Source organism: Lynx rufus, unplaced genomic scaffold (genome assembly GCF_022079265.1).
Source record: "Lynx rufus isolate CCGP_SWC_20201006 ecotype Redwood Valley unplaced genomic scaffold, mLynRuf1.p SCAF_9, whole genome shotgun sequence".
Taxonomy (NCBI): Eukaryota; Metazoa; Chordata; class Mammalia; order Carnivora; family Felidae; genus Lynx; species Lynx rufus.
This window is the reverse complement of record NW_025814897.1, coordinates 100,146,523-100,163,252: the sequence shown is the minus strand read 5'-3', so window position 1 is coordinate 100,163,252 and position 16,730 is coordinate 100,146,523. Positions and strand designations below refer to the sequence as shown.

At 48.5% G+C, this 16,730-nt stretch overlaps 1 protein-coding gene across 6 annotated transcripts in view; it reads right to left on the bottom strand.

Annotated features, from left to right (window-relative positions):
* The window catches only part of PTPRJ (protein tyrosine phosphatase receptor type J), a 173,347-nt gene that overhangs the window by 133,520 nt on the left and 23,097 nt on the right, over positions 1 to 16,730 (bottom strand). For 2 of the 6 annotated variants that reach the window (XM_047071636.1, XM_047071638.1), the window contains exon 1: positions 12,821 to 13,147. The exons of 3 other annotated variants lie outside the window; for them this stretch is intronic. In XM_047071636.1, the coding sequence (XP_046927592.1) occupies positions 12,821 to 12,859 (39 nt within the window). In that variant the 5' untranslated portion in view covers positions 12,860 to 13,147. Of the gene's footprint in view, positions 1 to 12,820; positions 13,148 to 14,931; positions 14,971 to 16,730 lie in introns of those variants that run through there. One more of the 6 variants, XM_047071637.1, reaches the window with a different exon arrangement.

The window sequence follows — 16,730 nt, the reverse complement described above, 5'->3', positions numbered from 1 at the left end:
CTTCAGCTACCTCCACACTTCTCTGTCTCCCTCTCTCTGTCTGTCCATCCATCTGCCTCTCTCTCACACACACGCAAACACGCACGCACACGTGCACGCGTGCACTATAGAACCTTTCTTTTCCCTAAAACCAAAACCCATAAATGGAAGAGCCGCAGCTGCTCCAGCTGAAGCAAAGATGGGAGTCTACAGGCCTCTGCCACTATGTCTTGGGGCTGCCCCGACCTCTACCCCTTACCACAGAGTCCAAAAACAGCACTATTCAAGTCAAATTTCTTCATTTGACAGATGTGAAATCAGAACCCCAGAGAGAGAAAGTGCCAGACCCAAAGGCACCCAGTGTGTTAGAATCAGGCCGGAAACCAGGGCTCCAGACTCAGCAGACCAGGGCTCCACCAGTGCCCCGCGAGACATCCTAATCATCTTCTCTAACACTCACACGACACTCACCGCGTGCCCAGCATTTCTCTAAACCCTCCACACGGATTACGTGTTTAATCCCCACAACAATGTGATGACGTAGGTTCTTTCATTTTCCCCATTTTCCAGGGTAGGAAACTGAGGTACAGCGGTTAAGGAACTTGGCCAAGCTCACAGAGCTGGTAAGTGGCAGAGCAGGGGTTGGAACCCAGGCAGCCTGGCTCCATACCCGTGGTTCTTACCCAGTTTGCTGGAAGGAATTACTTGCCACCTTCAGGCAGGAAAGGGATTACTATGTTGTATCTTACTTGACAAATGAAATACACACAGAGCTTCCCTTCAAAAGAAAAGACCCATAAAAAGGAAAAATTGTTTAAATGTATGAAAGACAACACTGGAGATTGCACTGAAAGCCTAAGTGTGCCAGACCTACACCAAGTGTCTGCTTTTTTTCTCAGGGTGTTTGCATGCTTGAAGGGCTAGAGCAGTGTAATCACATGGTAATCTACAGGGTGGCCCACATTTTTTTACCCATTCTCAATGCGTTTGTCCTTTGCACATACCCATTTTGGCTTCATTCCCATCCCTGATGCCTTAAACCCTGGTGTTTCCACAACCATGAGTAGAATGGCTCTTTAAAAAAAAAAAAAAAGAAAGAAAGAAAGAAAAAAAGGCATCTGTCTCTATCCAGGGATCTTTCTTTTTTTTTCCTTTTTTTCTTTTTTTTTATCAGGGATCTTTCTTCACCCAACTCTGGCACATGCCCCTCAAAATAAAGTCAGATAAACTCCATTTGAAGTAATGAAATGCCAACTATTTATTCCACAGGGAGAGGAAATAAACACAAAACAAAGAAGTCATTATTTTTTGCTTAATAAAAGCTTTTACAGTTTTATTAAAGAAAAATACCTGTTTATTACTGAAATTTTAGCACATATAGATAGTCACAAGAGAGAAGAAATCTATCCCCAAGTCCCTCCTTTAAGGAAAAAATAACCAAATTCTTCGAAATCCTTCTTTTCATCTGTGTATCCCTGTGCTTTCACAAGAAAGAGTTCCTGCTGCAGATAATGCTTTGCAATATAAATTTTCACTTGAAACATTATGAACATTTTCCTAACCATCAAACAATTTGTATAATATTTTAACGTCTGTGTAGTTTGCCATTCCATAGATATAGCCTAATTTGTGTAATCACTTTCATGTTGGGCATTTAGGCGGTTTGTGTTTTTTTAATCTGCGAAATGCTGTTATGAATATTTATTAGGTTGAATTGTTTGTACGCATTTCAATTATTTCTTTATTTTTTAAATTTTTTTTAATGTTTTATTTATTTTTGACAGAGAGAGAGAGACAGAGCATGAGCAGGGGAGGGTCAGAGAGAGAGGGAGACACAGAATCCGAAGCAGGTGCCAGGCTCTGAGCCGTCAGCACAGAGCCCGACGCGGGGCTCGAACTCACAGACCGTGAGATCATGACCTGAGCCGAAGTTGGACGCTCGACCGACTGAGCCACCCAGGCGCCCCTTAATTATTTCTTTATAATAAGCCACTAGTATAGAAAAAAATAAAAAACAAAAAATAAATAAAGTCGGATAAGCCAGGGGTGAACTGTCCAAATTTCTTGTTTCTTTACTGTTTCTTTATTTATTGCCTACAGCCTGTTCATGGTTGGCTGGCACAGCCAGGGCAAAGAGGGGCAGGAGCAAGAGTAGCATTAAGACCCAACTTAGTCAATGGTTCCTTCTGGAAGCACCAAGCTAATGGCTGGCAATGGTAGCACCAACACATGGCTGGATTTTTAGAGGCTTTTGAAAGCTGCTAAGCTGCTGACCCATCCCAGGCACCCGGGCTCTGATGGCTGCATTCACTGAGCATTCGCTCTGCACCCAGACGGTATCAGCTCAGCTACAAGACCTCCAAATGTGAGCTTAATGGGCGACAGACATGCACGAGGTCCTCACAACTCAGGGAACTCCAAATGGCCTAAGAAGGGACCAAACCAAACAAGGGACTGGAGGAGACGAGACATTCCCACAGCAGCAAGGAACAAAGAGCGTCCCCACTCTCTGTGCCAACACCCTTCACCACCAGCACCAAAAACTAGGGTGTCTCACGCCTGGAGCCAAGCTAACTGACTCAAATCTGGCCGCTTCTACATTTGCATAATGGGTTCTGACATGTGGCTACCATTTAACGGTCACCAAATAAGACACAGGGTGGAGACCTTCCCACGAAGCAATATTTATTGTCTTTGGATCGCCATTGGCTAAAACCTCCTGAAATTTCACCAAACTCGGCTCTGTAAAACAAACAAAAAGGAACACCATTATGAATTACAATCTAACCAGGATCTCGGAACCGGCCCTTCCTTCGTATTTTCTAATTTTCATATAACTATTAGAACAGCACAGAGAAAGGGTGCTCTCAGAAACCATGCCATTTTGACACCCACCTGATAAAACTCAACTATTTATTTCACTTTATTCTACTTCTTATCTCAAACATACAGTTCCTTTTCCTCTAACAAAAATATCCCTCTTTCAAACAATCTGTGATGCAAAGTAAATAGAACACGGCACCAAAACAAATTCTTTCCTGCAAAATTTATGGTTCCTCTTCTGTTACCAGTTGCACATGTGACCAGCACCCAGGACAACCATTCTGTGCACAGCACAGACTACAAGTTCTCTAGAACCGCATTCAGCCCTCAACTGTGTGCAGGAAGACAGGGTGTGCTTAATGCTGACATTAGCAGCAAATCAACTTTACTCTGTTTGTAAGGTTAAATAATTAGGAAGGAAAAGCTGACAGCATTCAACACCACAATGGGAGAAAAAAAAACCTAATTCTAGGTCTCAGGGTAATGCCTCAGAAGTGGTAACATTCGCTTGGCCCCCTAGCAAAATGTGCAGCACAACATTACGGCACTCCTTAACCTGGATCGGTGTATTTTTTTAAGTTTATTTATTTTGAGAGAGAGACAGAGAGGGAGCAGCGGAGGGGCAGAGAGAGAGCGAGAGAGAATCTCAAGGCAGGCTCCGCACTGTCAGCACAGAGCCTGATGCAGGGCTCAAACTCACGAAACTTGAGATCATGACCTGAGCTGAAACCAAGAGGCGGACACTTATTGACTGAGCCACCCAGGTAGGTGCCCCTGGCGTATTTTATTTTTAGACCTGGGCAAATGTGTTTGCTGAATAGTCAACTCAGGGAGTAGGGCCCCTTCCTGAAGGCTCCTGGGTCCCCTCAACACAATTAACTCCTCTCAGGCTCAGAGAAAGGAGGTGGGGTTTTTTTGGTGGGGGAGGTTGGCAGGGGGAGGGGGTTGGTGTCTCTAGATGGGTGAAGCAGGAGGTCCTGAGTCCGGACAGGCTTGTCCCTGCACATCTGTTCAGTAGGGTCAGAAGGACAAGAGTGAAACCAAGGAGGATGTTTCCTTTCCACTGAGAGGCCTCTGCTGTTCTCATAAAGACCAAGTAGCCGCCTCCCCCTGCCATCATCCCGTTCCTAAACAGAGGGTGTCCAAAGGCAGGAAAACAACACAGAGATTAGGAGGTGGTGATTTTAAACTCCCAGCAGCCTGGAAGGACAGAACTAATAGGCTTGCCTCACTTTACGCCAGGATTCCTGCAGGCCCCGCTGTAAGGGGGCCACCCCATCCCCAACACACACACACACACACACACACACACACACACACACACACCAGGGAAGCCTGCAGAGAGGGGTGACTGGACTTGAGAGGCAAGAGGAAAGGAAGGCCTCTGATCTACCCTCCCAGGTATCTTTCCCTCCCTCTGGCAACTGTCATTTGCATGAATGAAGACTGGGGTCAATTTGTACCTGGGAGAGAACAAAGCAGGAAATACAGGGGCTGTCACTCACTCAAATCTGAAGCTTCTCAAGTCACACTGAAGGGAGTGTCCTGTTCCCACCTTGAGAATGAGGGATTTGCTCTCGATCCTCCCCACCCCCACTTCCTGGCACTTGCCAAGGATCTTGCGCTCACTTAACCTGTTTCTCCCGTGCCTCTTTCTGGTCTCCAACGGGACTATATTTGTATTTTTAACTAACTGTTTTTTACATAATTTTTAATGTTTATTTATTTTTGAGAGAGGGAGAGAGACAGAGCATGAGCAGGGGAGGGGCAGAGAGAGAGAGAGGGAGACACAGAATCTGAAGCAGATTCTAGACTCTGAGCTGTCAGCACAGAGCCCAATGCGGAGCTTGAACTCACAGACCCTGAGATCATGACCTGAGCCGAAGTCGGACACTTAACTGACTGAGCCACCCAGGAGCCCCCACATAATTTTTAAAGTGTTATTGTTACTTATACCCGGTGGTAAGAAAAAAAAGGCCTAAACAACGAAAAGAGAAGGAAGTCTCCCTCCCACCTCAGAGCCCCTAGGATCCCACTGGCTGGTCCCAGGGATGTCGCTTTCAAGATTTCTCCCACATCTCCAGAAGTCAGGCCCCACAGCTTCATGCCACTGGTGGCCCCCTTCCCCAGGCCCCAACCCCAGCAACATCCCTGGGGGTACAACTTGTGCCTGGCCTTAGGCTAGGACTCTGCAAAATGGATTCTCAACAAACGCACTCAACAAAGAGAAGAAGCTGGCGTTGAACAGATTCCAGAAGGTAAAGGGTTATAAAACCCCTTGCCTATACAAAGAAGCACAAAAAAAACAAAACAAAACAAAAAAAAAAACACTGGAAGGATACAGGCTAACATACTACATGAGAGAGCTACTTAGTAGGATGATAGATGATTTGTATTTTCAAGGCTTTTCTCTGCTTTCCAACTTCCACATAAATGAAGTATTTTTAAAATCACAAGTAAGTCACATTCACACACGCAAGCACATGCGTGTCTGTCTCCCCACCCCAGCCTGGTAGATCCATCATTTTCGGTGCATTTTGTTTTTATTCCATGTAGTACAGGAACCTCCTAACTTGCATTTCTAAAGTGCTTTACAGTTTATAAAGTACTTTCGAAACCACAAAAGTTTCCAGGACTCAATGATGCTCCTAGGACTTTCTGCTTCCTGATAACTCTACCCAGAGCTCTCCGAGAAACTAAGACCCGCTGACCCGTCCTCACCTTCGTCCCTCGTCCACACACCCCCACCCCCACCCCAACCAGCCGCTCTGCAGGGGGCAGACCTGAAGGCCCTCTGCAAGGTGCTTCGCGGCTCCAACCGAGCACGTCCACAGACATGGTGCACACGGGTAGGAGGGCGGGGAGCCTTCTCCTCACGGATGAGAACCAGCAGCATCAGTGGCTTGCTTGGCGTGACTAGCACATAGCCGCGGCTCCCCAGCCGGGAGGTGACCGAATGCTGCGTGCTGGCAGAGCTCTGGCAGCGATAAGCCATCTGGCAAGGAACAGGATTCTAAAACCCAGAGATGGGCTTTGGATGGCGGTCCAACTAATTTACATCTACTCTCCCTGTTTGCACAATGTCATTCACGCATCACAGACATTTTTAGAGCAACGTACAAGCATCTATGTGTCCCTATTTCATTCAACCCCCTGAGGCATACTATCATATCTCATCTTACAAGTGAGAAATCTGGAGCTCAGAGATGAGTTCAGTCACCCAGAGCTGTTATCCGGCTAAGTCCCCCCACCCATTCTACGGCCCTCCAGGGACCACCCACACCAAGTCCCTACCCCAGAGGGTCCAGAGTACCTTTCCTTTCATGTGCACAGATGCCATTACCCAAAAAAAGTCCCAGGCTTCTGCCCCTTTCTATATGATAGTGATGGTAAGTTCACCTGTAGGGTCAGCTGCCTGGGTTCAAATCCTGACTCTAACACGTAATAGCTCTGTGACCTTGAGCAAACTAGTTAAACTGTTTCAAGCAAATTACTTACTTATGGGGTCCAAATCCCAAATCCTAAGCTCTTCCCATGCTGCCTTCTGACCCACAGTGGGTGCAGTGAGCTTGCACTGAGGCTGTCTGGTTTTTTGCGGGGGGTTGGGGTTTTTTGTTTGTTTGTTTTCTTTGCAACGGGCAGCATGTCTGCACCACGTTGGGGTGCAGGCTGACCCATCACCCCGTGGAGGAAGTCAATCAATCTCTCCAGGCCTCAGTTTCCTCATCAATACCACCTGCTCCTCTTCTTCTGTCCCCAGAGTTGCCTTGAGCATAAGAAAAGGCAAGTCACTGCAAAGAGCATCCAGTGCTCGCCTTGTGTGTCCCAGCTTGGAATCCTTTGCACCACAAGCAGGAAGAAGCACCAAGAAGGAATCCACAGCCCACAGCCTTGCTCAAACCACGTGTGTGACATTCAGGTCAGTTCAAGCCACTCAAGACCTCCAATCCAGCCAGCCTTGCTTCCGTTGGAAGCCACAACCCAGTGGCTGCAAAAGCAAACAGACCTGTCTGCTGGTGGATCCCAGTCTGGAGAGGCACGGAGTGCGGTGGGAAGGGTGGAGCCTGCCTCCCCACAGACTAGCTGGGGGACCCTACACAAATCATCCTCCCATTATTTTTTAAATTTAGTTATAACCAGCTCCACCCACCAAGTATTTACGGTGGCTTAGAATAATGCAAACAACACAAAAGAATAAAATAAACAGTCAAGGGAGGCAGGCCAAGAGAAAATAAGCACCGGGAAAATAATAAAGCCAGCAGTAAGATCGGCACATAGAAAGGTATACCACCTCGTCCCTTTCTGCAGAACTGTCAAGATGGGCCACACATCAGGCTCTCGGGTGCTTAGTAACCAAAACCAAAGGGAAACACGATCAGCCACGAGATTCTCAGTGCACAGAACATGAAAACAAACCACTTGTTCTGGAGCCACTCATCTCTCCCTGCCTGATTCAGAGCCTCAGAGGAACTTCTTCACCGGCTCGTCATAAAGGGACACAACGGAAGAACAACACAGCCTTTAACACCCCCTCCTCCGACCCTAATATCTCTTCCAGCAACTCGCTGACCACCTCCTCTTGCAGTTCAAAGGCACGGGCCGAAAAGAACAATCCAGCCAAAGTGGACAAGGCCTCTTCTCCCTTAGAGTCTGGTGCTTAATCTGTAAAATGGTCCATCTGTCTGGCCAGGTTGATGTGAGGGTTCAACAGGAAAATGTGTGAGAACTCACATGCCTGACACACAGTAAGTGCCCCCCAAAGGTCAGTTCACTGCTTCTGCGAGAATGTAAATTCCCCCCGCCCCGGGGTGGTGGGGGGCAGGAGAGGAGGGGCTCTTGGTCTGAATCGCGGTCATGATGTATCCCAGGTACCTAGAATGGTCACTGGTACATAGTAAGTACTCAGTAAATATTTGTTGAAAGAACGAATGAATTTCCTGCAGCAGGTTCTCGAACACCCTAGTCTCGTAGGATACTTCCAAAAAGGGAGAGAAACAGGAGGTGAGACAAAAATCTGCAGTAAAAGGGTGCCTGGGTGGCTCAGTCAGCTAAGTGTCCGACTCTGGGTTTCGGCTCAGGTCATGATCTCACGGTTTCATGGGTTCAGGCCCCGCGTTGGGCTCCACCTGCTTGGGATTCTCTGTCTTCCTCTCTCTCTGCCCCTTCCCCACTCGCGCTGTCTCTGTCTCTGTCTCTCTCAAAATAAACTTTTAAAAATAATAAAATAAAATAAAAATCTGGAGTAAATAAGGTCTTTCTACTCCCTCATAAGCATACTAAAGGTTCTAAGAAGTCCTGCAAGAAAGACATCTGTTTGATTTGGTTTAGCCCACAGTTCAAATTTGCTTGACCACAAATGCCTTTTTTCTCTCAGGAGATAGACCCACAAGTGTTCTCACAACCCTAGGGGGACTCTAACTGATCCTAAGATGGAAAGGGGGACACTCCAGAGATAAGAGACCATCCCATCACAGCTGAGGAACAAAGAACATACCCACTGTCCATGGCAACCCCCTCCACCACCACCACCTATTAACTGTGGAATACATCATTGTTTTTTGTTTTCTGTTTTTGCTTTCTTTTAATCAAACGGATCCCTCAGACCTAAACAGCCCCCTTCGTCTGGACACACGGACACTCTGGCTGCCTCTGAACATTCCAGAACCCACTTGCTCAACCTGACTTCAGCAAGACTAACCCCCAGCCTCCTGGCTCAGGGCCACCTGCATGCAGAGAAACACCCAAAAGTCAAAGCACAGTCCCAGAGACTAGGCTGGGAGGGGTCCTCGCCACCCCCAGGGAGGACGGCCCTTCCTCTGAAGAAGACTGGGTAGGAGGGATCTGGGTGTATGTCCAAGTTAGGCCCCCAGAATCCCGGAGTCCCTGGGTGGCCACCTGCAGGGTACGTCACATGCTTCCGTTCAGCTCACTAAGCCGAGAGGCCACCTGGCAACAGTGAGGTCCCCTCGCTGACACCCTCGCCAACACTCTCGCTGCCTGCCTCCCCAGGCTGGTGCCAACACCCCAGCTCCCGGGGAGCCAGAAGGGCAGGAGGTCAGGCCATCCAAATGACTAGCATCCCCTCCCCCACATGAACCAAGGCTCCCCTGGGCACACCGCAGGGCTTGCCAGGCAGGAAATGATTAACAAGTGTTTACTGAGCACTTCCAGGCAGCAGAGGGCTGCTCCCAGCCTCTGCCCCCCCTCACCCCACAGGTCCTGGTGCACAGGCACTCATCTATGAAGCAGCTGTCAAGCTGACGAGTACCAAGTACTGGCTCAGGCCTCCACACCAGAACACTGGCCTTGACCTCAGACCCCTGCATGCCATGGACTCCAGGCCTGCTGTCCACACCTAACGTGGGCCTCCACAGCACCAGATTCTTGGTCCTCCTAGTTCTAAGGCCTAGTCCCTGTGTCTGGAAGAAATGACAGTGGCCCCAACGGAGTTAAAAATCACGTGTCATTCACCTTCTGCCCCGTGGGGCTCAACATCTTGAAAGCAACCTTGAAATTCTCAGCAGCCACTGTCTGCAGGCCCCTGAGTTAGATGCTGGGGAGAGGAAGACAGATGAGACCCATGAGCCCTCTTCTCCCAAGGCCCCCTTTGGATGTGTCTCTGCCTTCCCAGCTGTCCCCCCCCCCCCCCCCCGCCCCTGCTAGCCTTCTTCCTGCTGCCAGGAACAGCCTCCCTAAGGGCTGTATCTGCTGTTACAAGAGGCAGAGCAGTTGCCCCTCCCTTCCCCCACCCGACGGGAGGTCCTGGTATACGGGGACCTCACCCTCCATCCCTTCCCCCCCGCTACTCAGCACAGGGCTTGGCACACAGCAGGCGGCAAGAGGAACCTGCTGAACGAACAGGGATGGCAGTCAACATTTTGGTTGGCAAGGCCTCCTGACAAGGCTTCCCAGATGCCAACCTTGAAAACACCTGTGTCAGGACTGTGGTTTTTTTTGTTTGTTTGTTTGTCTGTTTGTTTTTTAATTCCATTAACTCCACTTAGAGATAGGATGTGGATCAAAACAAGCAGAATTAGGAGGTTGTTACTGACAGAGCCTTCACAAAAGAAGAAATGAGAAGTAAGACTGGGACACTCACCCCAGGAATACCCACCCATGCCCCCATGTGGCTCTAGCCCAGTCTAGACTCATGTGACCCCCCCCTCCGCCCCCCAAGGAGCCACCCAAATGCACAAGAAGGGAAACTGCTACACCATTCGGTCCAGCCGGCAGAGCTGATGTAAGTCTTCCCTACTGCCCTTTTCAGTGCTCTCTCCCCTTCCACAGCTATTAAAAATAGTAATAGTAATAAATTTTAAAAAACTGGAAATCAGTTCATTTACTACTTTTCCATGTAGAGGAAAGAATCCTGCGGGCTTTGCAGTCTCTCTGATCCAAGTTCAAATCCTGGTGTGCGATCTCCCTGCCCGTGTGACCTTGGCAGGTCACCAGACCCCTTGGAGTGTCAGTTTCCACATCTGCAACGTGAGAAACCCCACCACAGCCTCGCCTCCAGATGGTGGCGAGGGCCGGTGAAATCAAGCGAGCAAGAGCCCCGCACGGCATCGGGGGCCAGTCCGGGGACTAACACGGGGTCCATCCCTTCCCCTTCGCCAGCGGCTCTCCAGAGCTGGGCCCAAACCAAGGCAACAAGCACAGTAGACAGAACCCCGCCCCCTCCTCTGGAGCCTGACTCCACCCACCACGCCCAGCCATGTGGCCTCGGAGGAAGGAGCTGACCTCCATGCCTCAGTTTCCTCATCTGCAACAGGAAGGAACACTACCCCCACCTCGAGGGCTCTAATGTGCTCAGAACAGGACCTGGCACGTAGGAAGCACCCAACATGCGCACCAGCCACTTGCGCTAACCCCGTATCTGACAGTTATATTGCTCTTCACGGTTACAAAAGACTTTCCGTGCTTTATCTCCCTGGATCCTCCCACCCCCTCCTGGAGACAGGCGGGGGTGGGTGTCGGTGGGAGAACTACACCCAGCCAACAATAGAGATGGGTGTTATCTGGCCCCAACAGTGTTTTGTTTGGTTAATTTGAGTCAATATTTTTTTAAAGCAGGAAATTTAACATTAAAAACTCTTTCCAGCTTTTCTTGAAAAAAGAATCAGAATAACCGACAACTCTGGGTTCCCGAGGGTTACACTCCCGGGTCCAACACCAGTTGCATGGCCTTTGGGCAAGCTATTTAACCTCTCTGCCTGTCAGGTACCTCAATTCCTTTTTTTTTTTTTTTTTTTAAGATTCTGTTTTTAAGTAATCTCTACACCCAACATGGGGCTTGAACCCTCAACCCAGACAGAGATCACGAGTCACATGCCCCAACTGACTGAACCAGCCAGGTACCTCAGATACCTCAACTCTTCAGTAAGGATTAGAAATTGGAGATACTTCACCAGGTTGGAGTGAGGATTAAGTGGGTTTTGCAAAGCACGAAAAAAAACTGCCTGCATGGATAGTGGTGCACAACACTGAGAATACGCACAATGCCACTAAATTTTACACCCAGAGATGGCTAAGATGCTAAGTGTTATGCTGTAGCTATATTACTACAGTTAAAACAAACAAACAAACAAACAAACAAACAAAAAGCACACAGTGCCTAACACATTTAAAACTAATGTGCTGGGGCACCCAGATGGCTCAGTCGGTTAAGCGTCCGACTCTATTCCCGTTCAGGTCATGATCTCACAGTTCATGGAATCGAGTTCCTGCTTGGGATTCTCTCTCCCTCTCTCACTGCCCCTCCCCCCACGCATACCCATGCTCTCTCTCTCTCAAAATAAATAAACTTAAAAAATGTTCTAATTTTAAAAGGTGGGGGAGGGGGCATTCCCCTTTAAACAGGGCACGTTGTCTTAGCCTGCCAGAGTCCCCACTACTCCCTACTGCCTCATTAACGCCAATCACACATGTGTGGCCCATCACATTCTGAGCCGCACCCCTGCTCTAAACACTAAATGAGAACCCTGTGTGTAAAAGCACTTGGAACACTCTGGTAAGCATTACTCCCTTCCCTAATGTCACTCCCCTTAAGATCGCCAGTCTAGAAAGTGGTAAGGCCCAAAACAGAACCCAGGCTGCCTTCTGCCTCCACGTCCAGTTCTTGTCTTACGTCAACACGATGCCAGCAGCCTTATGTACGTATATTATCACCGCACAGGCTTGGCCTTGATGCGTCTCTCTCATAAACAAGCACACACAGCCCCAAACTACAGAAGGTAGCAAGACTGATCAAGCCTTATGGGTTAAGTGTCTTACAGTGTGGCAACTCCCGTGTGACAAGGAACACTGAAAGTCAGATGGCACCTGTGTGAATCTCTGCTGTGCTCTGTGGGTCTGGCCCCTGAATAGGCAGTAGTGACCCCCGCCTCCCTGTGCCCTGCCCACCTCCTAGAACAATGCTCCCACCCTGCTCGCCAAGCCCCACACTGTAGTTAAAGACCCGATTCAAGGCCAGCTCTTCAATTCCTTCAACAAACATTTACTGAGTACCCACTGGGTACCAGGCCCTGTGACATGGTGCCCTTGGGGAAGTTAGTCTATTTAGGGAGATTACAAAAAAAAAAAAAAAAAAAAAAACGAGTTACTTCACCCTAAGGGCCTGGTGACAAAAAAGGGCACGGCACACTAGAGAATCTGCAAAGAACGTGGTGTGTGTGGCAAGCCCAGAGAGTGCGTGCGTCCAGAATCCAGAAGGCCCGGGGAGCTCTGATGTGCTTGAAGCAGCAGGTAACGTGGTGTGGTCTGAGCGCGCGGCCACAGGGCACTGCCTCCACTGGGGAGGTCCAAGACGGAAGGCATGAAGCCCTGTCCCAGGCATCCCATTCACCTCTCACAACAACCCAGAGGTAAGGTATCGTGCCCACATTACAAATGAGAAGCCTGAGTTGAGAAAAGTCCAGTCACTTGCCTAAGAGCACACAGCAACGACGTGGCAGAGCCCAGCCTTGGCCCAAGTCAGCCTAATTGGCCTTTCAAACATCGTACTGTAGAGCATACTCACATGGCCATGCAAAACACATTTTTGAGTTTGAAGCCTCATCCATAGTTTTGCCCAACTGGGTTTAGACTTTTGTTACTTTGTAGTCCACATCTCGAAATGTCTCATGTTATGAACATCGTTTCCTATCGTTGAGCATTGTCGAGCCTCACTGACGGTAGTAGTTTAGCAATCTCCCACCTCTTAACATTTAGAGTGTTTCCGACCAATGGCTTCTTGTTTTTCTTCTAATGACCAGCCCACACAAAGTTCATCTCTCTGTGTTCTCAAGGGGGAAACTCTGCACCTCAGATATCAGCCATTGTGTGACTTATCTTGGATGACGATGAGTAAGACCGTGACTTTCAACGTTATATCAGCAAGTTTTATTATAGAAGGAAACTTACGCTTGTTCTTTCCCAACCCACCTCCCAAACACGGCCTCCCAGCTTTACCAACCATCAGGTCATTTGGTTACTGGGTTAGTTTCTCTATTTGAGGTAAATGCAATAAATGGGAGGGGCAGGTAGGGGCTACCCAGCAGCCAACACCTCTGGGTGAGCTAAGCATGCTCCCCCTCCCCTCAAATGGCCAGAAACAGCACAGGTGCCAGAATCCAGCAGACACACATCAGAATTCAACCCCCAAAGACCAAGTCCATATCCACTAGAAACAGGTCAAAGATAGGTATGGTCCCTGAATCCCCACTGTGCTCACTATTCAAAGTTTAATGTCAGTTCAGGGTCATGGAGCCAGGAAACTGGATTCACCCTGTAACTAGCTGTGTGGTCTTAGGCAAGTGACTTCCCTTCTCTGGGCCTCAGTTTCATCCTCTGCAAAGTGAAAGGTTTGGATCAAATGATCCTTAAGGTCCCTTCTGCTCTGAATGAGACCCTCGGAGTTGACCCATTTTATAAATGAACGGTGACTATACGACGTGATGCAAACTCTTAAGTGCAGCCCCAACCACAGCTGCTGCCTGGAGACAAGACAGCAGCAACACACAAAGGAAGGATCTCACAAGTATGTCCCCTCAGGTCCTCATAAGTCAGGATAAAGAAGAACACATCAGATCGCTCCCCCATGGGGGGAAGGGGTAGGAGTCCGACTTACGCGAAGAAAAAAATCACCTGACTTGCATCCCATAAGCCTGGCTTCTCATAGGAAGACTAATGTGCTTGTCACACTTAAAAAAAAAAAAAATTAAGTGACTGATTCATAACAACCCAGCAAAATACTGGAGTCAGAACAAGAGCAAGTCATTGCAATGCAAATCCAAAGGAGAGGTTTCTGTCTTTATTTTCTAACGGACAATGACAAGCTTTTCACAAAACTCAGGCAAGCTGCAAGTCACTGATAAAGGGGACAGTCGGCCCTGCCACTTGAACAGAGACAGGCCCAGATAGGAGAGGCCACCCAAGTGACCTCTAAGACCCAGGAAAGCCTCACTGTTTTAAGGTGATGCCTGGCCAGAATATGGGAGGGATGTGCTAAGGGAGGCTGTTGATGCTGTAGATGGGTCAACACTGGACTCTTCCAGATCACAAAGGCTGAGATTCAAATACTAGGAAAAATCAATAGTCTCTGGATTACAAGCAGCTCATTAGCCTCCGTGTAGGTGCTTTCACAGGATTCAGAATCCCCAGATGGACAGGGATGTCCTCCCAGACCAGCTGGCTACCTCCTCCTGCACCTGCCTGCACCTGCTGCACATCCCTTCTTGCCTCCCAGATCATCGGCTCTGCATTTCTAACAGGTTCTGTTACAACCTCTTCCTCCCTCTCCTCTTCTCCTCCTCCCTTTTCCCCTCCCTCCCTTATTTATACCAGCCTTGCAGGAGGCAGGAGGCTAGGAGAAGAGCCCCAGGTTCCAGGAGAGGAAGGTGATGCTCAAAGGAGACAAGATCAGTCCAAGGTCACAAAGATTGTGCCAAGAATCCAACACAGTCCGATACTGCCATATCTATGTACCAAGGCCCACCGATGCTGCCTCGGAAACACCTCCCCTCACTCCCACAGCGCACTCACACCGGTGCACGCACACACACAGACACACACACACACAATTCTGTCCAGCTTACTGCCAGTTCCACAGCACCGCCCAGCCTCCCCTCCCAGCGAGGCCACTGCAATCACCTGGTCTCCCAGGAGCAGACGCATGCTAACGTGCTAAGAGCTGGACAGAGCTGGGATCTCCCATTTCCTGGTTGTGCAGCTTACTTAATTTCACTGAGTCTGAGTACCCTCACCTGTAAAAAAAAGGGGGAAATAACAGACCCTGCCTTGTAGGGTTATTTGAAAGAAATGAAGCACACAACGTCTGCCCCAGACTGGCCTGGTAACAGCAAATGCGTGCACGGGCCTCCCTCAGCCCACTCTGCCCTCAGGCTCCAAATACACTCCCACTTCAGAATCGTCCCACGTTGAAAACATATGTCCACACACAACGTGTACACAAATGTTCACGAAAACTTGACTAACGGGGCTCCTGGATGGCTCAGTCGGTTGACATTTGACTCTTGATTTTGGCTCAGGTCATGATCTCACAGTTCGTGGGATCGAGCCCTGCATCGGGATCCACACTGACAGCTTGGAGCCCGCTTGGGACCTCTCCCTCCTCTCTCTCTATCCCTCCCCAACTCATGCATGCAAACACGTCTTGCCTCTATCTCTCTCTCTCTCAAAAATAAATAGACTTAACAAAAAAAAAAAAAAAAAGAAAAGGAAGCAGTGGGGCACCCGGGTGGCTCAGTCAGTTAAGCGCCCAATTTTAGCTCAGGTCGTGATCTCGTGGTCCGTGGGTTTGAGCCCTGAATCAGGCTCTGTACTGACAGCTCAAAACTTGGAGTCTGCTTCAGATTCTGTGTCTCCCTTTCTGCCCCTCAACTGTCCACCCCCTCATGAAAGGAGAAGTAAAACATGATGCATCCCTATGACGGAACACTATTCAGCCATAAAAAGGAATAAAGTCTCGATACACATTCTAATAAGGATGGATCTTGAAAACATCATGCTGCGTAGAATAAGCCAGATACAAGAGGTCAAATGTTGTATGATTCCACTTATATGAAAAACGCAGAAGAGGCAAATTAGAAACAGAAAGCAAATTAAGTGGTTGCCAGGAGCTGGGGGGAGGGGAGTTGGGAATGACTGCTAATAATGGGTGGGGTTTCTTTCTGGGGGTGATGAAAATCTTCTGGAACTAGGTAACGGTGATGGCTGCATGCCTAAACAACTGAATTGTACATTTTACAAAGAATGAATTTTATAGTATGTGAATTATATCTCAATAAAGCTGTTATTTTTTTTAATGTTTTTATTTTATTTTTGAGAGAGAGAGAGTGAGTGGGGAAGGGGCAGAGAGAGAGGGAGACACAGGATCCGAAGCAGGCTCCAGGCTTCAAGCTGTCAGCACAGAGCCCAAGGCGGGGCTTGAACCCACAAACTACGAGATCATGACCTGAGCCGAAGTCAGACGCTCAACCAACTGAGCCACCCAGGTGCCCCAAAGCTGTTATTTTTTTAATTGCCATTAAAAAAATCTAACAAAACAATAAAATGATTAATACGTAAAGTCGGAAAAGAAGAGCGCCTGGGTAGCTCAGTCGGTTAAGCGGTTAAGCGTCTGACTCTTGGTTTTGGCTCAAGTCATGATCTCACGGTTCATGAGTTCAAGCCCCGCGTCGGGCTCCACGCTGATGGTATGGAACCTGCTTGGGATTCTGTCTCTCTCTCTCTCTCTCTGTCCCTCCCGTGCAGTCTCTCTCTCAAAATAAATAAATAAACTTAAAAAAAAATCTGAAAAGGGGGGCACCTGCCTGGCTAAGAGAGTCGGTATGACTCTTGATCTCGGGGTTGTGAGTACGAGCCCCATATTGGGTATAGAGGTTACTTAAATAAATAAACTTAAAAAAAAAAAAAAGAAAAACTTTAAA